The sequence below is a fragment of the Podarcis liolepis genome (assembly GCF_965112155.1).
Source record: "Podarcis liolepis genome assembly, chromosome: 6".
Lineage (NCBI taxonomy): Eukaryota > Metazoa > Chordata > Lepidosauria > Squamata > Lacertidae > Podarcis > Podarcis liolepis.
This window is the reverse complement of record NC_139559.1, coordinates 54,792,873-54,810,257: the sequence shown is the minus strand read 5'-3', so window position 1 is coordinate 54,810,257 and position 17,385 is coordinate 54,792,873. Positions and strand designations below refer to the sequence as shown.

The 17,385-nt window shown below is 41.6% G+C and overlaps 1 protein-coding gene across 1 annotated transcript in view; it reads left to right on the top strand.

Annotated features, from left to right (window-relative positions):
* Window positions 1-17,385, top strand: part of LOC310709664 (BEN domain-containing protein 5-like) — a 706,149-nt gene that overhangs the window by 637,657 nt on the left and 51,107 nt on the right. Inside the window, exon 11 of the mRNA XM_083509645.1 lies at window positions 11,803-11,965. Coding sequence (XP_083365771.1) covers window positions 11,803-11,965 — 163 coding nt within the window. The remainder of the gene's footprint in view (window positions 1-11,802; window positions 11,966-17,385) is intronic.

Genomic DNA, 17,385 nt, shown 5'->3' with positions numbered 1-17,385 from the left:
ACCTGACCTGGCCTTTATTTTTTTTCCCCCTTTTCCTTTCTCCTCAGTGCTTAATTTTTTTCTGAGGCCAGCCAGCCAGCCAGAATATGCCATCAATGGATGTTCCAGCTGCTGAGTTGTGTTTAATCTTGCATTATTCCAGTCACAGCCAATATCATCCTAATAACCCATATTTTGAAGGTGCAGGAAGAGGGAACATGCTATAAAGGGCCTCCCTGGCTTTTCCTGCACAGAAACAACGTAAAGCAGCTGAGTCTGCATATTGGAAACAAAGCAATCAACAGAGAGTCCAATTTGTCTACTAGCAATAATGCTAGCCTGAAGGGTTTTCCCCACCTCACAGTACTGTATAGAAATTGTTTGCATCTCATGGTTTCACTTAATAAAAAAAAAGGAAAAACTTTGTAGTGCAGAGCTGATAAACAAACTAAGGTAAGACATGCACTTGGATTTGGTGACAGTGCTTGGGTATCTATCTGCAGAAAGTGTAGGCCAAGGGTCAAAAGTGTCAAAGCCACTTTTGAGGTCAAGATCTTCAGTATGTTACTAATAGCTTAAGGTCCTGCTGCTGAGAAATGCTTTCACTACAGTGGTAAGGTTGCCATAAGGCCCACTGGGGTGGATTTTCCATGAATTCTGGATCATTACCCGGCCCAAATTCCAATTCCATTTTTCTAAGTCTCTAGGAAATATGAGGCAAAAGATGCAGCCAGCGTTATGCCCTGCCATGTAGTGCTCCCACCTTTTATTCAATGCAGGAAGTTGTGTCTGTGATTGACATTACTGGCTTAAGATGCAGCTAGGTCATTTTTCTTCTCAGTTAGTATAAAAACTGGAGTCTTTTGGGTGGGTAGGGATGTGTGCACATTAAAGCCGTAATTTAATTGTCCAGGGATCAAACTTCTTTGATTCTTTTGATGGCCTACCCTGAGTCAGAATCTTAGAAAATGATGGAGGAATCCAGGATTCTGGTATAGTTTTGATTGGGAAACAGTGTGCCCAGTCCCAAACAGGAAAAAAAAGCATCTTGGTCTTTTTAGGGGTCCAAATAGATGTGAAGTTGGTAGAGTGATTGCAATTATTGTGTCTGGTTTTAAACTTTTAAATAGCACCTACGGTGCCTTTGGGGATAGAAGCAAGATGGTGCCATTGAGGGTGGGAGTTTGAACAATGGACACTTAAATAACGATGCATCGTGGGGCAAATAGCAGCTCTAGAGAGGGAGGTTTTCATCATGAACTTAGCCCAAGGGAGATGGTGGGTTTTACAAAAAGGCTACCCGTGTTCTGCCGTTCTAATCCTGTGCTTTCATATTTACTTGTAAAGCTGCCAGTCTGTGTGGCCAATATTGCATTAACAAGATTGCTATATTATATCCTTGTGGAAATTTGCCAAATTATGTGCATATGACTGATTGTGATCAAATCAGTGCAGGCAAACATATTGTCTTATATGACAAAGATAAAACAGGCTTGCAGATTGTGCATTGAAATAATGAACTAGGCTACAAATGTAAAAAATGGGGGGGGGGGAATGCAAGTTTTTAAAAACTTGAACAAATGGAGTGGGAGCCAGACATTTTCCTTGCCTAGATCACCATTTGGTTCAGAACTAGCTGGGACAACTTACTCGACCCTTTAAGACTGTTATTATATGCCAGGCTTGAATTGTTAAACTGCTGCTACTATGTATCTTCTCATATTGGATAAAATACAAACTAAATTAATTCTGTTTGGAAGGAAGGGTGCATATCCTTGTCATTTGGTAGTGATGGTTGTTGTTGTTGTTTTTAGAGGAAGAGAAGCCTTTTAGGAAGAGAGAAAGTAGGTGCCAACAATCAAATAAACATTGTTTGCCTCCTGCTCCAGGTCACTTCCAGAGGCAACTGGCAGGCTTCAGCACATGCTGGCAGCCAGCGTATTTGAGATTATTCTGGGAGCTGCTGGCTCACAGCTTCTCACACTGACTCAGCAGTTTTGGTGTGTGACCTTGTACAGGGAGGAATTCACTTGGAACAAGACTCAAATGCCAGTTATCGCTGGACAAAATAGCAGGCCCCAAACTAATAGCCTCATTGTCTTGTTGATCCACATGTTTAAACTGGCAGCTCACATTCCTTCTGTTGTACTTGGATGTGTTTTTTTTTTTTAAAGAAATCTTGTTTTAAAATAAAGATCTGCAAATGTTTAACCAGGGGGATGCAAGATCCGTGACATGCTTTATTATGGATACCCCTTCTCCACCAGGTACTACTGGTGGCCGTTACTGTTCTCTATTGCTTGACAGGCTACTATAATTTGGATGACATGAGCAAATCTTTGGTCACTTCCCAACATGTAACAGGGATGCTCCTGTTGCAAATCTCTGCCTTAGTGTCAGAAACCCTTGTCATGTTGAGGTCTGTACAATCCTGTGATCGTCCCACATGGTTGCAAAACTCTCGACTCTTTCTAAATAAACAAGCCCTAGTAGTGTCTTGAGCTATAGTAGTAAGAACAGCAGGGAATACAGTTGGCCAGGCTACCAGGATTTCTTTGTTAAGAGATATGTGCAGATATGACACTCTCGGTATAAGCCTTTGTGGGTGTGAGGAACAAAGCGGTGACAATTAGAAAGCTGTGTATATAAATACACAGCAGGCACCGAACGCTCCAGAAGGACGGAAAACTGCACAGTAAACGTTATCATGCCCATGTTTGAGAAGTGTGGGAATGGGCCACTGTTGTAGCTAATTATTTTTCTGAAGCTTCAGGAGGTCTCATTTACATTGTATGCTACAGCAGACATTTGTAAGGATTAGAATACTTCCCTAGAATTGCTTCAAGTGAAAGCTGGCGGCTGCATGAAGTGTTGTCTGTAATTGACTAGCTTCATGTCTTCACACAGCATCAAGACAATGTTCCATTATGTTATCCATTGACAGTATCATTGAAAAGATTACTCTCCTTAAAGTATCTGTCAAGCTTGATTGATTTACAAGGGACAAAAGCACCGAGAGGACTTGAAATGCAGGTCCTTCTTTTCTCTCACACCACCGTTTAGCATACATAATGGATCCCCTTTGATGTCAAAAGCTCATATTCCATTAATAATGAACAGGCTTTTTGAATGCAGGCTCCTTGTACAGAGTCCCACACTAATAACCTGTTTGCTGCAAAATGGGAATCACTGGCAAAGCAATCATTTGTCTGGATTTTACATGCTATCTGTGAGTCTACACTCAAAGGGATTTCTTTCAGCACTCTGCATGACTGAAGCTCAGGCAAATCCTGGTCTTCCGCTTCAAAAACAACATCCTGAAGATGGTCACTTGAATGGTTTACTTTAATTAGGCTGGGAAAAATTTGCATTACTATATTGTGGAGTGTATTTCATGCATAAGGAGCTTATTCCCATTGGTGAGTGATACTCTAAATATCTGGTTGTGCAAATGCTCCATCTACATGTTTGATATGGTGAGTCCCCAGATACCGCTATTGCTGCCCTGGGTGATTCTTATAAATAAAATGGGGCATTCTTCTATCAGTGGAAAAATGGCTGTTCTGTCTAGGGATGTGCTTGGTCAGAAGCTGCTCCCTCCAAACAGCTGGGTCTCCAGGGAAGTTTTAGAACAACTTTGTAAATCCCTGAACTGTTCTTTTGCTAATTTCATCTGCTATTTTTTTCTACCACAAACTAAGTCTGATGAATTCAGGATCCATCCTACATAAGGACACATAATCCCCTTTTCAAAGCCATCCAGGTTAGTGATCATCATTACATCCTTTAGATTCTCTATCTCAAGATCACCCCGGGCATTTTTGTGAGGGGGACCATAGTAGCAGTCAATTAAATGAAGGACAAAACAAATGACATATGACGTGTTTGCTAATTTGGACATAGCCTTACTTTCTTTATAACCAGAATGGTTCTCATCCATTCTATCTGAGGGAGGAATTTGAAACTCAAAGTTTTACCTGCAAACATTTTTCAGTAAATGATCATACCTTACTTATTTATATTTTCATGGACAAAAGTTAAAAGTCACTAGTACAAAGGCTGAGTCACCAGATTTTATGAGTATCTGCTGATTTAATTACCAGTGCATCTGATGTCATTCATAATATAAAGCTAAAGCTGGATTTGGAGTGTGCTGCCTTGCTAGGCATCACTTATTTTACTTAGCAGATTAGTCATCAAAAGCAGCTGAGCATTTCAAGAAGCCATTAGAGCTTGGGGATGACTAATTGTGCTCTTTGCAATGGGATCAGAGAGGCCCATTTGCTCTTCTTTTTCCAGGAAAAGGAAATGGACAAAGTCAGTCAGAGAGGGCTTCATTCCCCATCCATCCACCCACCTCAGGCAGATGCTAGGTCTAGCTGTAATCATTGAGATGTCTTGATTAGGCCCCATATTGGTGACCCCTTCCTTTTACTCTTTTCACCCAAAGTGGGCCAAGTGTTGACTCCTGCAGTTTTTCAACCAAGTTCAGATGACAGAAGCAGTCAGTCAACAACCAGCTCCTGGGCATCGTTCCTTCTGCCAAGGGTAGCAATCTTAAAGGGACAGGTTGGGCAGAGCAGAACTGTGCCACAGGCATTTTCTCACCTTCCTTTTGTCCAGGTTGTTGTTGTTTAGTCATTTAGTCGTATCCGACTCTTCATGACCCCATGGACCAGAGCACACCAGGCACTCCTGTCTTCCACTGCCTCCCACAGCTTGGTCAAACTCATGTTTGTAGCTTCGAGAACACTGTCCAACCATCTCGTCCTCTGTCGTCCCCTTCTCCTTGTGCCCTCAATCTTTCCCAACATCAGGGTCTTTTCTAGGGAGTCTTCTCTTCTCATGAGGTGACCAAAGTATTGGAGCCTCAGCTTCACGATCTGTCCTTCCAGTGAGCACTCAGGGCTGATATCCTTAAGAATGGATAGGTTTGATCTTCTTGCAGTCCATGGGACTCTCAAGAGTCTCCTCCAGCACCATAATTCAAAAGCATCAATTTTTCGGCGATCAGCCTTCTTTATGGTCCAGCTCTCACTTCCATACTTCCATACATCACTACTGGTTGTCCAGGTTAGCTGACTGGTACTTTCTCAGAATCGTGCTGCCTAGAACTGCTACTGCCCAGTCATGGATCTTGGATAGTCACTCTCCTAAATGTCTTCTCTTTGCGTATTGTGCTGCATTCCTTGAAATTCTGCATGGAAACCATGCAGAATAAAACTTTGCAAAGGCTTGAAAGACTTTGACATAGATGATCTGTTGGGAAACTATTTCTGGCTACTTACATTAATCCTCTGAATCCCTAACAATTATGGACACTTATTCTTTCTGAGAAAATGTCACTCGGTTTGAAATACCACCACTTTCTAATCTAGGTATTTACATAATTTCTTATCAGAAATCCCTAGCATATGTAAGCAGGGCTGGGAAAGGTCCATATCTGAAATTTGAGAGAGCCACTGCCCACCAGTACTGTATAATAAACAGTGCTGCGTTAGATGGATAAGTCAGTTAAGTCTGCCTCAGTATATGACAACTTCCCATACTCCTACCTAAATTTCAGAGAATTGCCATGTCTTCAAATTAGCCATGGAATTAGCCCAAAGCAATCTCTGTAATTGATTTCAATGGGAGAGAAAGTTAAGTACATAATTAAATATCCCTCCTTTGAAATAATGGGACTTAGGCTCTTGGAATCCATTCATCCGTATTCACAGGTTTAGATTCTCAAACTGACCACTGGGTCTTCATGTGGAAGAAGGAGTATAAAATTCTTTATGTTTCAGCCAGTGTGGTGTAGTGGTTAAGAGCGGTAGTCACGTAATCTGGGAAGCCGGGTTCGCGTCTCCGCTCCTCCACATGCAGCTGCTGGGTGACCTTGGGCCAGTCACACTTCTGTGAAGTCTCTCAGCCCCACTCACCTCACAGAGTGTTTGTTGTGGGGGAGGAAGGGAAAGGAGAATGTTAGCCGCTTTGAGACTCCTGAAGGGGAGTGAAAGGCGGGATATCAAATCCAAACTCTTCTTCTTCTTCTTCTTCTTTGGCCTCAAATAATCCTTTAGTCTTGAATACTGGTTTTCCTGGAGTTCATTGGCTCCTCTCAATGTACTGGCTCTGACCCTGACACTGCCATAGCAAATTTGATAGCGACACTTAAAATTGAGATAGCTGGGATTAAAACCAGCTACGTTTTCCTCATCATCACAAAACTGGATTCTGCTTGCATGTAAAATAACAGATAAATTTATTGCAGTAGCTCTGCTATAGAAGCTCTCCTATTCCCCCTTTTTTCTAAGAAGACAAATGGAACTATTATTTTATTTTTGTTCCTTTGGAATACATTTCTGTACATTGGACATGCCATAGGAATTTTGGTGTTCATTTTGGAGGCAAACAAAAAAATAGGATGGGAACTGTATGTGTTTTAAGACTGCAAATGCTGGTTGCTCAGGAACGAGGACCCTCTGGATATTCCTGGCTAAATGAAACCAATCTGTCACATGATGTTAAACCAATCTGCTCGTGTTAGCCACAGGGCCATCTTCAAATTAATTTATAGCCCCCAAAAATAACAGAAAGGAAGAAATATCCACACAACTCTTTCTTGTTTTCTTCTTGCCACTTCTTGTCCACATACATTGTTTTAAAGGCCCAGGGGGAAGAAATCCCATGTGCTTAGGGATGAAACCAATTTTCTAAGCAAACATACCAGTAAAAGTTACACTCATAAAAACCACCAGCAAGGGCCTAGTTTTTGTTATATTTATATAGGAGGAGGTTTCTGGAGAACTTGGCAGTTCTACTGATATGAGAGGAATGATGAAAGTACTTTTGCCCCCAGAACCTGCAAGGGTGGACTATACAGAAGAGTTTGGGCTTGTTGTTGTAGTATTTTAGTTCTTCTCTAGCTCAGTAAACAAAAACAAAGCACCTCTTGAAAGGCACCTAACATGGAAAGTGTTATCTCAGTGCAAATATATGTATCCTATTGATCCTGATACTCAACTTCTTGCTTCTCACCCCCCAAGGTAACAGGGACCTATAGAAAACTATGGTTAAATAATACTGGAAATGACCACCAAGTTTATCACCTTCCAACCTGGAAACCAGTTCCATTTCCTGATGAATGACTGCTGCAGAATATCTTGCTTCACCCAGTGCAAAAACAGCATTAATTGTGTGGTGATGTAGCACCCACCTATAATCTCTTTTTGTGTATGTCTGGGTAGGAGGCATTGGAAGAGATGAAAAGGGTATTGCAATGGGGTCTGAGGCCTTCCTGACCTGTCTCTACTTCCATGCCTCAAAGTCCAAGGTCATCGATGTAGGTCTGGTTGTTAGATTTTACTCTTAATCAAATCTGATGCAGGAAACTAGATATCTTATGGTGTGGCCATTTCAGGGTGTTCTGAGCTCTACTGTGCCTCCTTCAGAAGGCTTCTGCCACTTATCACGGCTGTTGGAAATGTGGCAAAACAGTAGCTTGACCTACGTGAGTTTTTCATCTCATATGGGTCTCCATTCTCCAGTTACACTGTATGGAATGCGAATAAGACTTCTTCTTTCATCAGAAGATTAAGTGAGATTGCATGTGGTGAGTTTTGCCTATGATCCATTGGGCAATTAGATCTGTGTGCCTGTGGCTTTTATTGGTGTTTGTTTGTACCTCGAGCCTGAAATGGAAATCCTCTTAAAATTAGCTCTCCTACATGTTCCTGCACATATGATTCAGAGCCATCTACTTAAAAGACTCAATACAAAAGAAAGGAGTAATGGAAATTCATAGGTTTAACTGTTGCTTGCCTGCATTGGTAAGGCTGATAGGATGTATAACAGGTTTAATTTTTCCTAATCCTCTATTTTCTGTTCTGCTTAGGGAACATAAAAATGTAGTGAACTATAGATGGAAATGGTGTATATTGGCTTCTACCCTTAGGTTTTCTTGCTATATCTTTGAGATGTTTTTGTTTGTGCATAATCCTTCATAACATGAGAATAGTTTGGCCTGTGTCTGTTACATACAACTGGCAAAATCCCTCAAAGCAGGAGTCAAACCCCTTTTCAGCCCAAGGACCACTTTCCATCATGGGCAACCTTCCCAGGCTGGGTAACATGGGTAATATGTTGCTCTTAAAAGAGCAGGCTACACTCCAGCCATACAGCAGCCTCCACATCCACCTCTCCATCCAGGCAAGCACTTCAGTGATACATTCCACCACAGCAAAGACACTTAAGGAGGGCACAGAATAGATCCAGTAGGGTGTGTGGCCTGGTGAGAGTCCTGAAGGCCAAATAGAGAGACCTGGAGGGTTGCATGCAGCCTGCAGTCTTGGTCACTTTCAGCTCATCCATTTCCAAGACAGAGCCTGAGCCTGAGAGGAGTAGTCTGAACTGAGAAGTAAGATAGGTCTCATTTGGATTTTTAGGCCTTGTTGGAGCAAGTGTGCAATTGTCTTGCTTGGAGCTCTCCAAGGTCCTGCAACTCAGGTTTTAAACTAAGCTGTGTTCTGTCAAGCAGTCTGACTACAGCTTGAACTATTTTTTATTTCCAACATGTAGAACTTTGTTTCCTATACCCATGTCTGATTGCCTATAGTGTAGCAGTTCCCTTTACCTGCCTTTGCTATTCTGCAATTTTCACTTACTTGTTCTGTACTGGAGTTACTCCCCACCCCTGACTTAATTTCCCTCCTTTCTCACTCTAACTGAAGCCACTTCAATTTATTTCTATCTTCCTTGGTCTTGCCCTTTTCCCTCTTCCAGTGTCTGTTCTCCACCATTAATAAATTTCCTGGGACCTCTATCCAAACACTCCCAAACCTTGCCTTTTATGCAGCTACCCTGGGTATCTGATTAATGTTCTGCAGCTGCTGACCTCCAGCTGTCTCTCCCCTGGCTCACCTGTGTTTTCATTTGAGTGAGCCAGGATAGGAATGTTGTGGGAGGCAGCTGGAGCTCCTGTGTCCTCCTGACACCAGGATGTGGTTGTGTGTGTGTGTGTGTGTGTGTGTGTGTGGCTGCTGGTGGTAGTCGTATCAAACTAGGATGATAGGAGAGAGTTTTCTGTTGAAGATAAAATGTGGAGCTTCTCATATGACACTGCAGCCATTTCATTACTGAAGTATTACTTAGGGCAGTGGTGAGGAACATCCAGATTACAATGGAACTACAACATCCATCATCCCTGACAATTGACAATGCTGGCTAAAACTAATGGGAGTTGGAATCCAACATCATTTTGGAAGACCACAGTTTTTCCTATCCCTGGCTTAGGGTGAAAGCATTTGCCACATTATTTTTGAGATTTCACCTGCAATCTTAAGGACTAAGAACTTGCCTTTTATAGATAAGTATTCTCAGGAGACTATGGATTTGTATCTCTACTTTAAGGAAGCACCACTCCATGCCAAATTTGTGATAATTTCACAGTTATATCTGTATGTAGACATTCTTCTATCTGCATTCCTTCCTTATGAACATTTTAAGAGCATAAATGCATATGATGCATCGTCTCTGGACTTGGAAATCTCTAAGGCTTGGATTTCCAAATGGTGAGTTTCACCATTAGCAGCCACAGAAGGCAGAAGATGTGGCGACTCTACTGATTCCAGCCATACATGGCCAGCGGAGCAAACCTGCAGTTGCCATTGCTGCAGTGAATGTGATATGTGGCCCATTGCCAGTTCTAACCAGTTGACACTGCAGGACCTCCAACTTCAGGTTCATATGGGTGCAGGTAGTTGCTCTGAGAGTCTGATCCAAAACCATTTTCTGCTTTAAAGGTTAATAATCAGTCCATTAAATTGGGCCTGGAAACAGATTGTCACCAGATAAGTATAATGTGATCTGAATGCCTAGCTGCTACAGTTAAGTGTACCTCATAAGTTGCTAGTGAAAGCCTTTCTAAAATGAAGCCTTCTTCTCCAATAGTTCCTATTTCTGCTCCTTCACCATTTCTACAGCCCTGCCCTACTTTTCTCTTCTTTAAGGTTCCACTTGTCAACCCTTCTTTCATAATAAGATGGTCCACTCTGCTGCTACAGAGACTGAAAATCAGTACTTTGGATCTCATTAGAGAGGATGCATTGGAGTACTGCTTGGCACAAAACAGTCAACAGTGGGAATGTTACTATCATAAAACATTAGTGAAACAGCTAAAGCTTCCTACATTTAATGCTAATAGGAAACTGGGTTCCATCTACTTCTAATTAGCCGCAAGACTTGCCTTTTTATAACATGAGAAGCTTTAAAACATATCAAATGCTGATAGAGCAGCAGGTATTTTTTGAACTGCAGTCTCCCTGTACACCTCATTTATCAAGAGTTGCCATGAATTCCTACATATCTGTTAGCTCTCAAGTCCTAGTTACAAGGAGCTAAGGAAATCAAGCAGCGGGGTGTGTGTGTGTGTGTGTTTAAAAATCATTTTTATACTCCCATTTTCTCAGGTACTGGTTCCTGGCAGTCCTGGTATTGCATGGAGTGAACGAGCATATGTTCTAGGCTGACAAGACAGCTGGCTTCAGGGGCTTGTGGTGGGCATGGGGTCTTTTATTGCTTTGTCAGTAGCTCACCTGCAGTCTAGGCAAAGAGTTTGCTCCACCTAGTGGCTGTTACACTTTCACGGTAGGATACAAATTCATTCTGGATTTTGTGACAGAACACTGAATTGCCCAAGGTTGAGCGCAGAAAAGAAGGGTTAGATGTTGCACACATTTGTTGACCGACAAAGAGACTTTGCTGCTGCAGTAAATTAAAATGGCTACTCAGTGGAAATAGTTCTAGCTGTAAAATAAGATGTTGTCCCACCCTGCAGAACACAGAGCACTGCATGAAAATAAGAGAGGAGTGGGGTGGGAAAGAAGATTCTGGCAGCACTGGGACAGGGATAAAGAAATTATCTTTGCAATCTCTCAGGGTAGTGGAGCCCATCCAGAGAGCCAGATGCGTAGGAACATCCTACAGCCCCCCAGAGTTCTTCTCTGCATAGAGAAAATAAAATTTATTTAAAATTTATATGGTGATGCTGAGCATTAAAGCAGAAGTGAGATGTGAACTTGCAGTATCCCAGTGAGGTGTGCTTGGACTTGCAGTATCCCAGTGAGGTGTGCTTGGACTTCCTGTCTACATATACGTACATTGGGGTGAGGGGATCTGAACATTCCAAGAACTATGGGAACGCCTATATATGTGAACGTGTGAATAAAATTGTGTTTTGAATAGACTGTGTTTTAGTGAATTCTCTCTTTAGAACCAGACCTAACTAGATAAGATGACAGAGATCTCTGATTACATCTCCTGTTTCTTTAAAATTTAGGGAAGAGCAGATGTTTGGGGCAGGGGAGAGATTTAGATGTAAGCAGAGCCCTTCTGGATCAAACCAAAGGCCCATTTAGATCTGTATCCTGTTTTCACAGTAGCCAACCAAGCAAGGCAGGAGCCCACAGTAATTTTCTCCCCAGCAACTGGTATCCAGAGGCAGACTGCATCATTCGGTTTGGATTGAGACTGAAGTGCTGGGGTAGAGGAACTTAACCCTTTCCTCAAGTGCTGAATTCTCAAGGCAAAGCTTCCGCCCTCTAGTTGATAGCTGCCATATTATGGGAAACTTACAAACAGCAGCTTCTTCATTCTACTGAGGTAACGTGCATATACACGAGAACAACTGGCACTGGTGTTCTCTTTAGATGCAGGAGTTTGGACTCAAATATGTGGTTTGCATGTGCATGGACTTTTTCTGGGAAATACCTTTCCAGTTGTGTTTCAGTAGTATGGCCTCAGCCCTGCTCCAGTTGATTTCTCACCTTCTCTTTCTTACAGTCAAGCACCTCCTTCAACCGAGATGCTGTTAAGGCAGGGACAGGCCGTCGGTTCCTTGGCGGGCTACTTGATGACACCTCTTACTGCTACACCCTGGAAGTTTCCTTCTACAGTTACATAGTTGGAGGGACTACTTCTACAGTCCCGTACACAGAAGAAACGTGTATCCTTTGTGATGCTTTAGTTTTTGTTTTCGCTCTACCACGACCTGGGAATCTAAGGTAAGCAAAGACTTGGAATAACAGCAGCTCAAAAAAATACCTTCTTTGCTCAACCACACTGTTATATCATCTTTTCAAGGTTTCTCAGAAGTTTCTGTTAGGATATGGCTTGGATCCTGAAGTAATTTAGTATCAGAAAATTCATGGGCGGAATGTTTCTCATCCCCTCATTCTCCCTGCAGCATTTGTGTCACATTTGCCAGAGTATCTGGGAATGTGGGATGGGACATGAGGGAGCTGTTGGGTCAGAAGAGAACCAGGCTAAATTGGGTAGCTTTCTGCCTAATCTGGGGTTGAACCCCCCCATTTCGCCATCAGTCTTTTGTTCCCCATCACATGTTGTTCTGGGGGCCCTTCTATACTCTTGAGGTTTTATGAGGGGTGCAGGTGGCTGCAGGATGGAGGAGGCAATAGCAAGCTTTCCTTCCAAGAACTTCTTCAAGTAAAATAACCGTAGAAACAAAGACTATGTCTATATACCTGTCTTCTCCCCCCTCTTTTAGGGCTGTATATTGTATAACCTCATTAATGTGCACCTTTTCTGTTTATTCATACTATTCTATAATATTCCAAAGGTTTGCCAGAAGTTTCTATTAGCTTCTATATCCAGTGGCAAGTGTTAAATTTGTTCTGTCGTCAACCTCTTCTGAATCCTGGTCTAAACTGTCAAAAGCAATTTTAGCCCCTGTGAGAAAATGCCAGTCACTATTCAAAAAAGACTGTGCTGTCCTTGATTATGCATTCCCTCCATGATTTACATCTCCCACTTCCTCAGCTCCCTGCTAAAAGTCATCCTTCCTTTTTATTTCCCTTTTTGGGGAATGGGGGGGGGGGTTGGGGCTCTTTATATCTCTGCAGGATCAACTTGTCTTATGCAGATGGAGCTATATCACTCTTGCTTCATACATCATTGCCATCAGCCAGCCAGAGCAGAAAATAAGTTGTAGATAGCAGTGATTATCTTTGGTGATGAGGTACAGAAAAGCTGAGACTGCAGTTTGATTTCCATAAGCATGGCTGACCCTGCTGTGCTAAAAGTAGCACAAGCTGGTTTGAACAGGCAAACATGGAAAATGTTAGCATAACCTGTGTATTAATGTGGAAAATCTTACCCTGCTTGGATGTAACTTCCTCTCCTTCCTCCTTTGCGGATGTTAGATCTCTCAAAGAGGAGAAGCCCTACCTTGCCCTGAATTCCATTGCACTCATTCCCTGCCACCTTCTGATGTTACATTTCACTTTCTGTGACCCTGGCCAAGAATGACTGTGGTTGGGAAGTTAGAAGCAGGGCTAGCAAGCTTCTTGAAAATCATCACTGCAGAAGCTAAATTAATTGGCACAAGAATGATTAATTGAATACTATTTCATTATAATTGAAATACTGTTTCATTATAAATTCCACGATCCTTTAGAGTGCCCAAGCTTGGATATAAAGAAATTTGTTGAAGATTATGTTGTGGAGCTATTGAGGCATGTTAGGAAAGCATAAAAAGACAGCCTTATCATGGGAATAGGGATAAGAGTTCCTGTCTCTGCCAGGGATTGTACTCAAAACACCAGCTTTTTATCTAAGAAATCACTCTTGTCAAATCATCCTAATTTACCAGAGAGACTCGGTGATTGTGATTTCTAGTTAGCTGCATTTCTTAAGTAGAAGACAAAGCAGAGTTCTTTAATGTATTGTGTGGAGCACTGTTTTTCTAATTTATAAATGATCAAGCTTAAGAAGACAACACGTCAGCGTTGAAAATCACCCTCTTTAATGTCAAGATGTGTCCTGGTAACCGACGTACTTGCAGCTAAAATGAAACCATGCTAGTTAGGTTGCAGCAGCTCTTTATGGGCATGTTTGCAAATTGGTAATTAAATAACATGGTTGAGGTTTTTTTTAATGACCTTGGAGTTCATTAATGACTGCAGGGAAAACATTTTTTTCTACTGAACTGTGTTGAGATGAACCCTTCTGTAGCTAATTGTACTTTTTAAGAGGAGAATTTAAAAGTGTAATTTGATTATGTTAATTCAAACAATATGTTAATTTTATTTATATGGCCCACAGTGAAATCTGTGGATTGGATCCAGAACAAGTTGGTAGCACTTAGGTTCGATTGAAAGTAATATGAAATATTAGTTACAACTAATGGATGTCCAATTAATTTCAATAAGACCTAAGCTGGTCAAACCTGGGCTGGATCCAACCCAATAGCATGTATTCTCCTGAAGATGCTGGAAGAGGAAGCAGTAACTATTTCTGGTAGCAGTGAACAGGGATAGCCAATGTGATACCCTCCATGTGTTGTTGGACTAGAATTCCCATCAGCCCCAGCATCTCCAATTATTAGGAATGATGGGAGTTGTAGTCCAGCAACATCTGGAAAGTACCACAGTGACTACACATGTACTGACTATGGGCTACAAAACAGGACCACAATATTTATTAAGGCTGTGGTGTACATTTCTGCATTTCACCATTGAGGCTGAAAATAGCTTTCCTCTGTCTGATACTATTTCAGCGTATTTTTTTCCTGTTTAGGGTTTTCTTCACTTTCTTAAGAGAGATCTATCAGTCAAAAGTCATGTAGCAAGTGGGATGACATCCAGGTGCAATGTAGCCAATCAGATTTGATTGTGTGATGACATCACTTAAAGGAAACAAAGCCAACTAACAGAGCTTGCTGCATTAGGCACGTGAAGAATTCCAACCAGTTGTATCATTCATTGCCCTCGCTCTGTATGGGCAAGCATTTTTACACTCCCTTTTATGTTGTCCTCTCAAAGTGCTAAAAGGGTAGCTTTTGGTGCTGCTGGAAACGTTGCAAAAATGCCTCACCTCTGATGCATGTATAACCCTTGTGCCACCCATGTGATGTGCTCATAAATTTCAATGGGGTTTCACTAGTGTCAGGGTGGAAGTTCAGCCCAGGTTGGGGGGTTGGGGGGGGGAGGAGGAGGAGAGGAATCTGCATGCAAAACAGGAGCTGAAAATGTCTCCTATGCTTTACATTTCAATAAGAGCACAGAATAAACCAACTCTGTGTGCGCCCCCCCCCCCCAGTTCACTGCTTTCAACTTCTTAGTTTGGTTATTTAAACAGAAATGGACAATGGTTATGATTTATGGTGCTTGTACAGAGAAACAAAAAAATTACAAGGAGAAAAGTGTTTAAATGGGAAACATATTTAAATGGGAGCACCACAATTTCTTTTCCTTCTTTAAGCTTGTCCTTATTCCTTTCTCTTACATATAAGCAAATTGGAAGGAAGCGAAGCAGATGGAACTGATAGCTAAACTCTTGGCTGTTCAGAGAACCATAAAAATGCTATTAAACCTATAGTTGAAATAATTCTTTGGTAAATGTTAAATTCCTATTAGTTATACTTGCAAAACTTAGGTGCAACAGAAAGGGCAATACTAAGCTGAAAGGCAGTGGAGGCAATGAAGGGCTTAAAAACTATGAACAGTCTACAAAAATTACCTGAAGAGAGTAAAGTTGATAACAACCATGTCAGATTGGAGATTTAGCTTGGCAACTGACTTGGTACCTGTGTGTTTGCATCTGTCTGAAGTACAAATAAGACGGGGCAATGAACACTTTGAATGACCCCTGGGGCATAGATTAATTACAAAAATCTGTGTATCACTGGGGTTTTTTGAGATGTTCTGCCATGTTTCATGTTTGTGAGTATGGCTTCTAAACAGAAGGTATTAATACACCGTGTGTGTGTGTGTGTGTGTGTGTGTGTGTGTGTGTATGGACTGCTCAGATTAAAGGATAATATAGGTACAAACAAATGCATGTATGGTGCATATTGCTAAATTTAAAATAAGATTTATTTCTATTACCTGAATAGAAGTTCTGAGAATGTCTTCTCTAGAGCTGCCATGTTGCTAGTCTTCAAACTGAATGCATTTTTAACTTCACATCCCACCTTGATGTCGAATCTTATATGTGCGTATGGCACAATGAATGTGCTAAACATGTTGGACCTCATACATTTGCTTCCTCCTTGGTTGGCCTTGCCTCCACAAAATTGACCTAACATCCACACATCCCTGATCTTTCCTACCCAATTGTATGGGATAATTATTGCATATTATTGGGCTGGACTTTATGGGTTGAATCCAACTAAGTCATGCTCAGAGCAAACCCACTGAAATAAATGAAAGCAACTAGTTTAAGTTCCTTCCAGTAGCACCTTAGAGACCAACTAAGTTAGTTATTGGTATGAGCTTTCGTGTGCATGCGTAGGTATCTGAAGAAGTGTGCATGCACGCGAAAGCTCGTACCAATAACAAACTTAGTTGGTCTCTAAGGTGCTACTGGAAGGAATTTTTTTATTTTGTTTCGACTACAGCAGACCAACACGCCTACCTACCTGTAACTAGTTTAAGTTCATTTCAGTGATTTTAGTGGTTCTATTCTAACACTGCTGGGTACAGCCCTGTATACACACATGTGCCACTTACAGATTATGCAGAGCAAGGCAGAAGGTGACCATGTTCCTGATTTTACAGTCTTCTGTTTGAAAGGCTATCGGAAGACAGCCCTCTGTTTGAAGATGTGTCCAGTCTAAGAGTAGTATTCAACTAAGACCACTCAGAGATGACTCACTGAAATTAATGAGCCTAAGTTAGTCAAGCCTGTTCCCTTCAGTGAGTCTACTCTGAGTTAGACTAGCACTGGATGTGGTGATGCACATCCTCCTTTTCAGCAATATGTGAAGACAGGTTTCTGCTGTTCCACCATGCACTGCCATACCCTTTTCCCTTGCCTTCTCCATTAGCGACATTTGTTTTAACTCAGAACTCAGCTCCCTGGCCCCTGCCTCCTCCCAAGTTCTTTTTCTTCACATTCCAATGTGCTTGGTATCAAGAGGTAGATTTTTTTTTTTTTAAAAAAAAAAAGTATGCTCCTTTATAATGAGAAAATGAAATGCTAGTTGCATATCTTCTGCCAGTTCTCTTCTGGAAAAAAGTAAGTGTCAGCAGGAATCTAAGTTATCAATTAATTGCAGCCAAAGCAAATGCTACAGTACACTACTAGCTTCCACATGCACCATTTGCCAAGTTTATAATAGTATCAGCCTAGCAAGCCATTAGTAAGATCCTGGTCCTCTGTACCATCTGTGAAATGCTGCTTTATCGCCACACTAAAACAAAAGCTATTTTCAATTATTGCACACATACTTCCTCACTCCATATAAGTTCCTGTTTGCCTGCAATAAGCTTACAAGTTCACTGTGCTGTATTGTGCTTCTAGACTTCTTGCAGGAGTGTCTCTGGGAAATTCCTTTTCTAGCCAGAGATTCAATGGGGCTCTTTACAATAGCAGCGGAGCTTCTACGTTTCATAGAATTGTAGA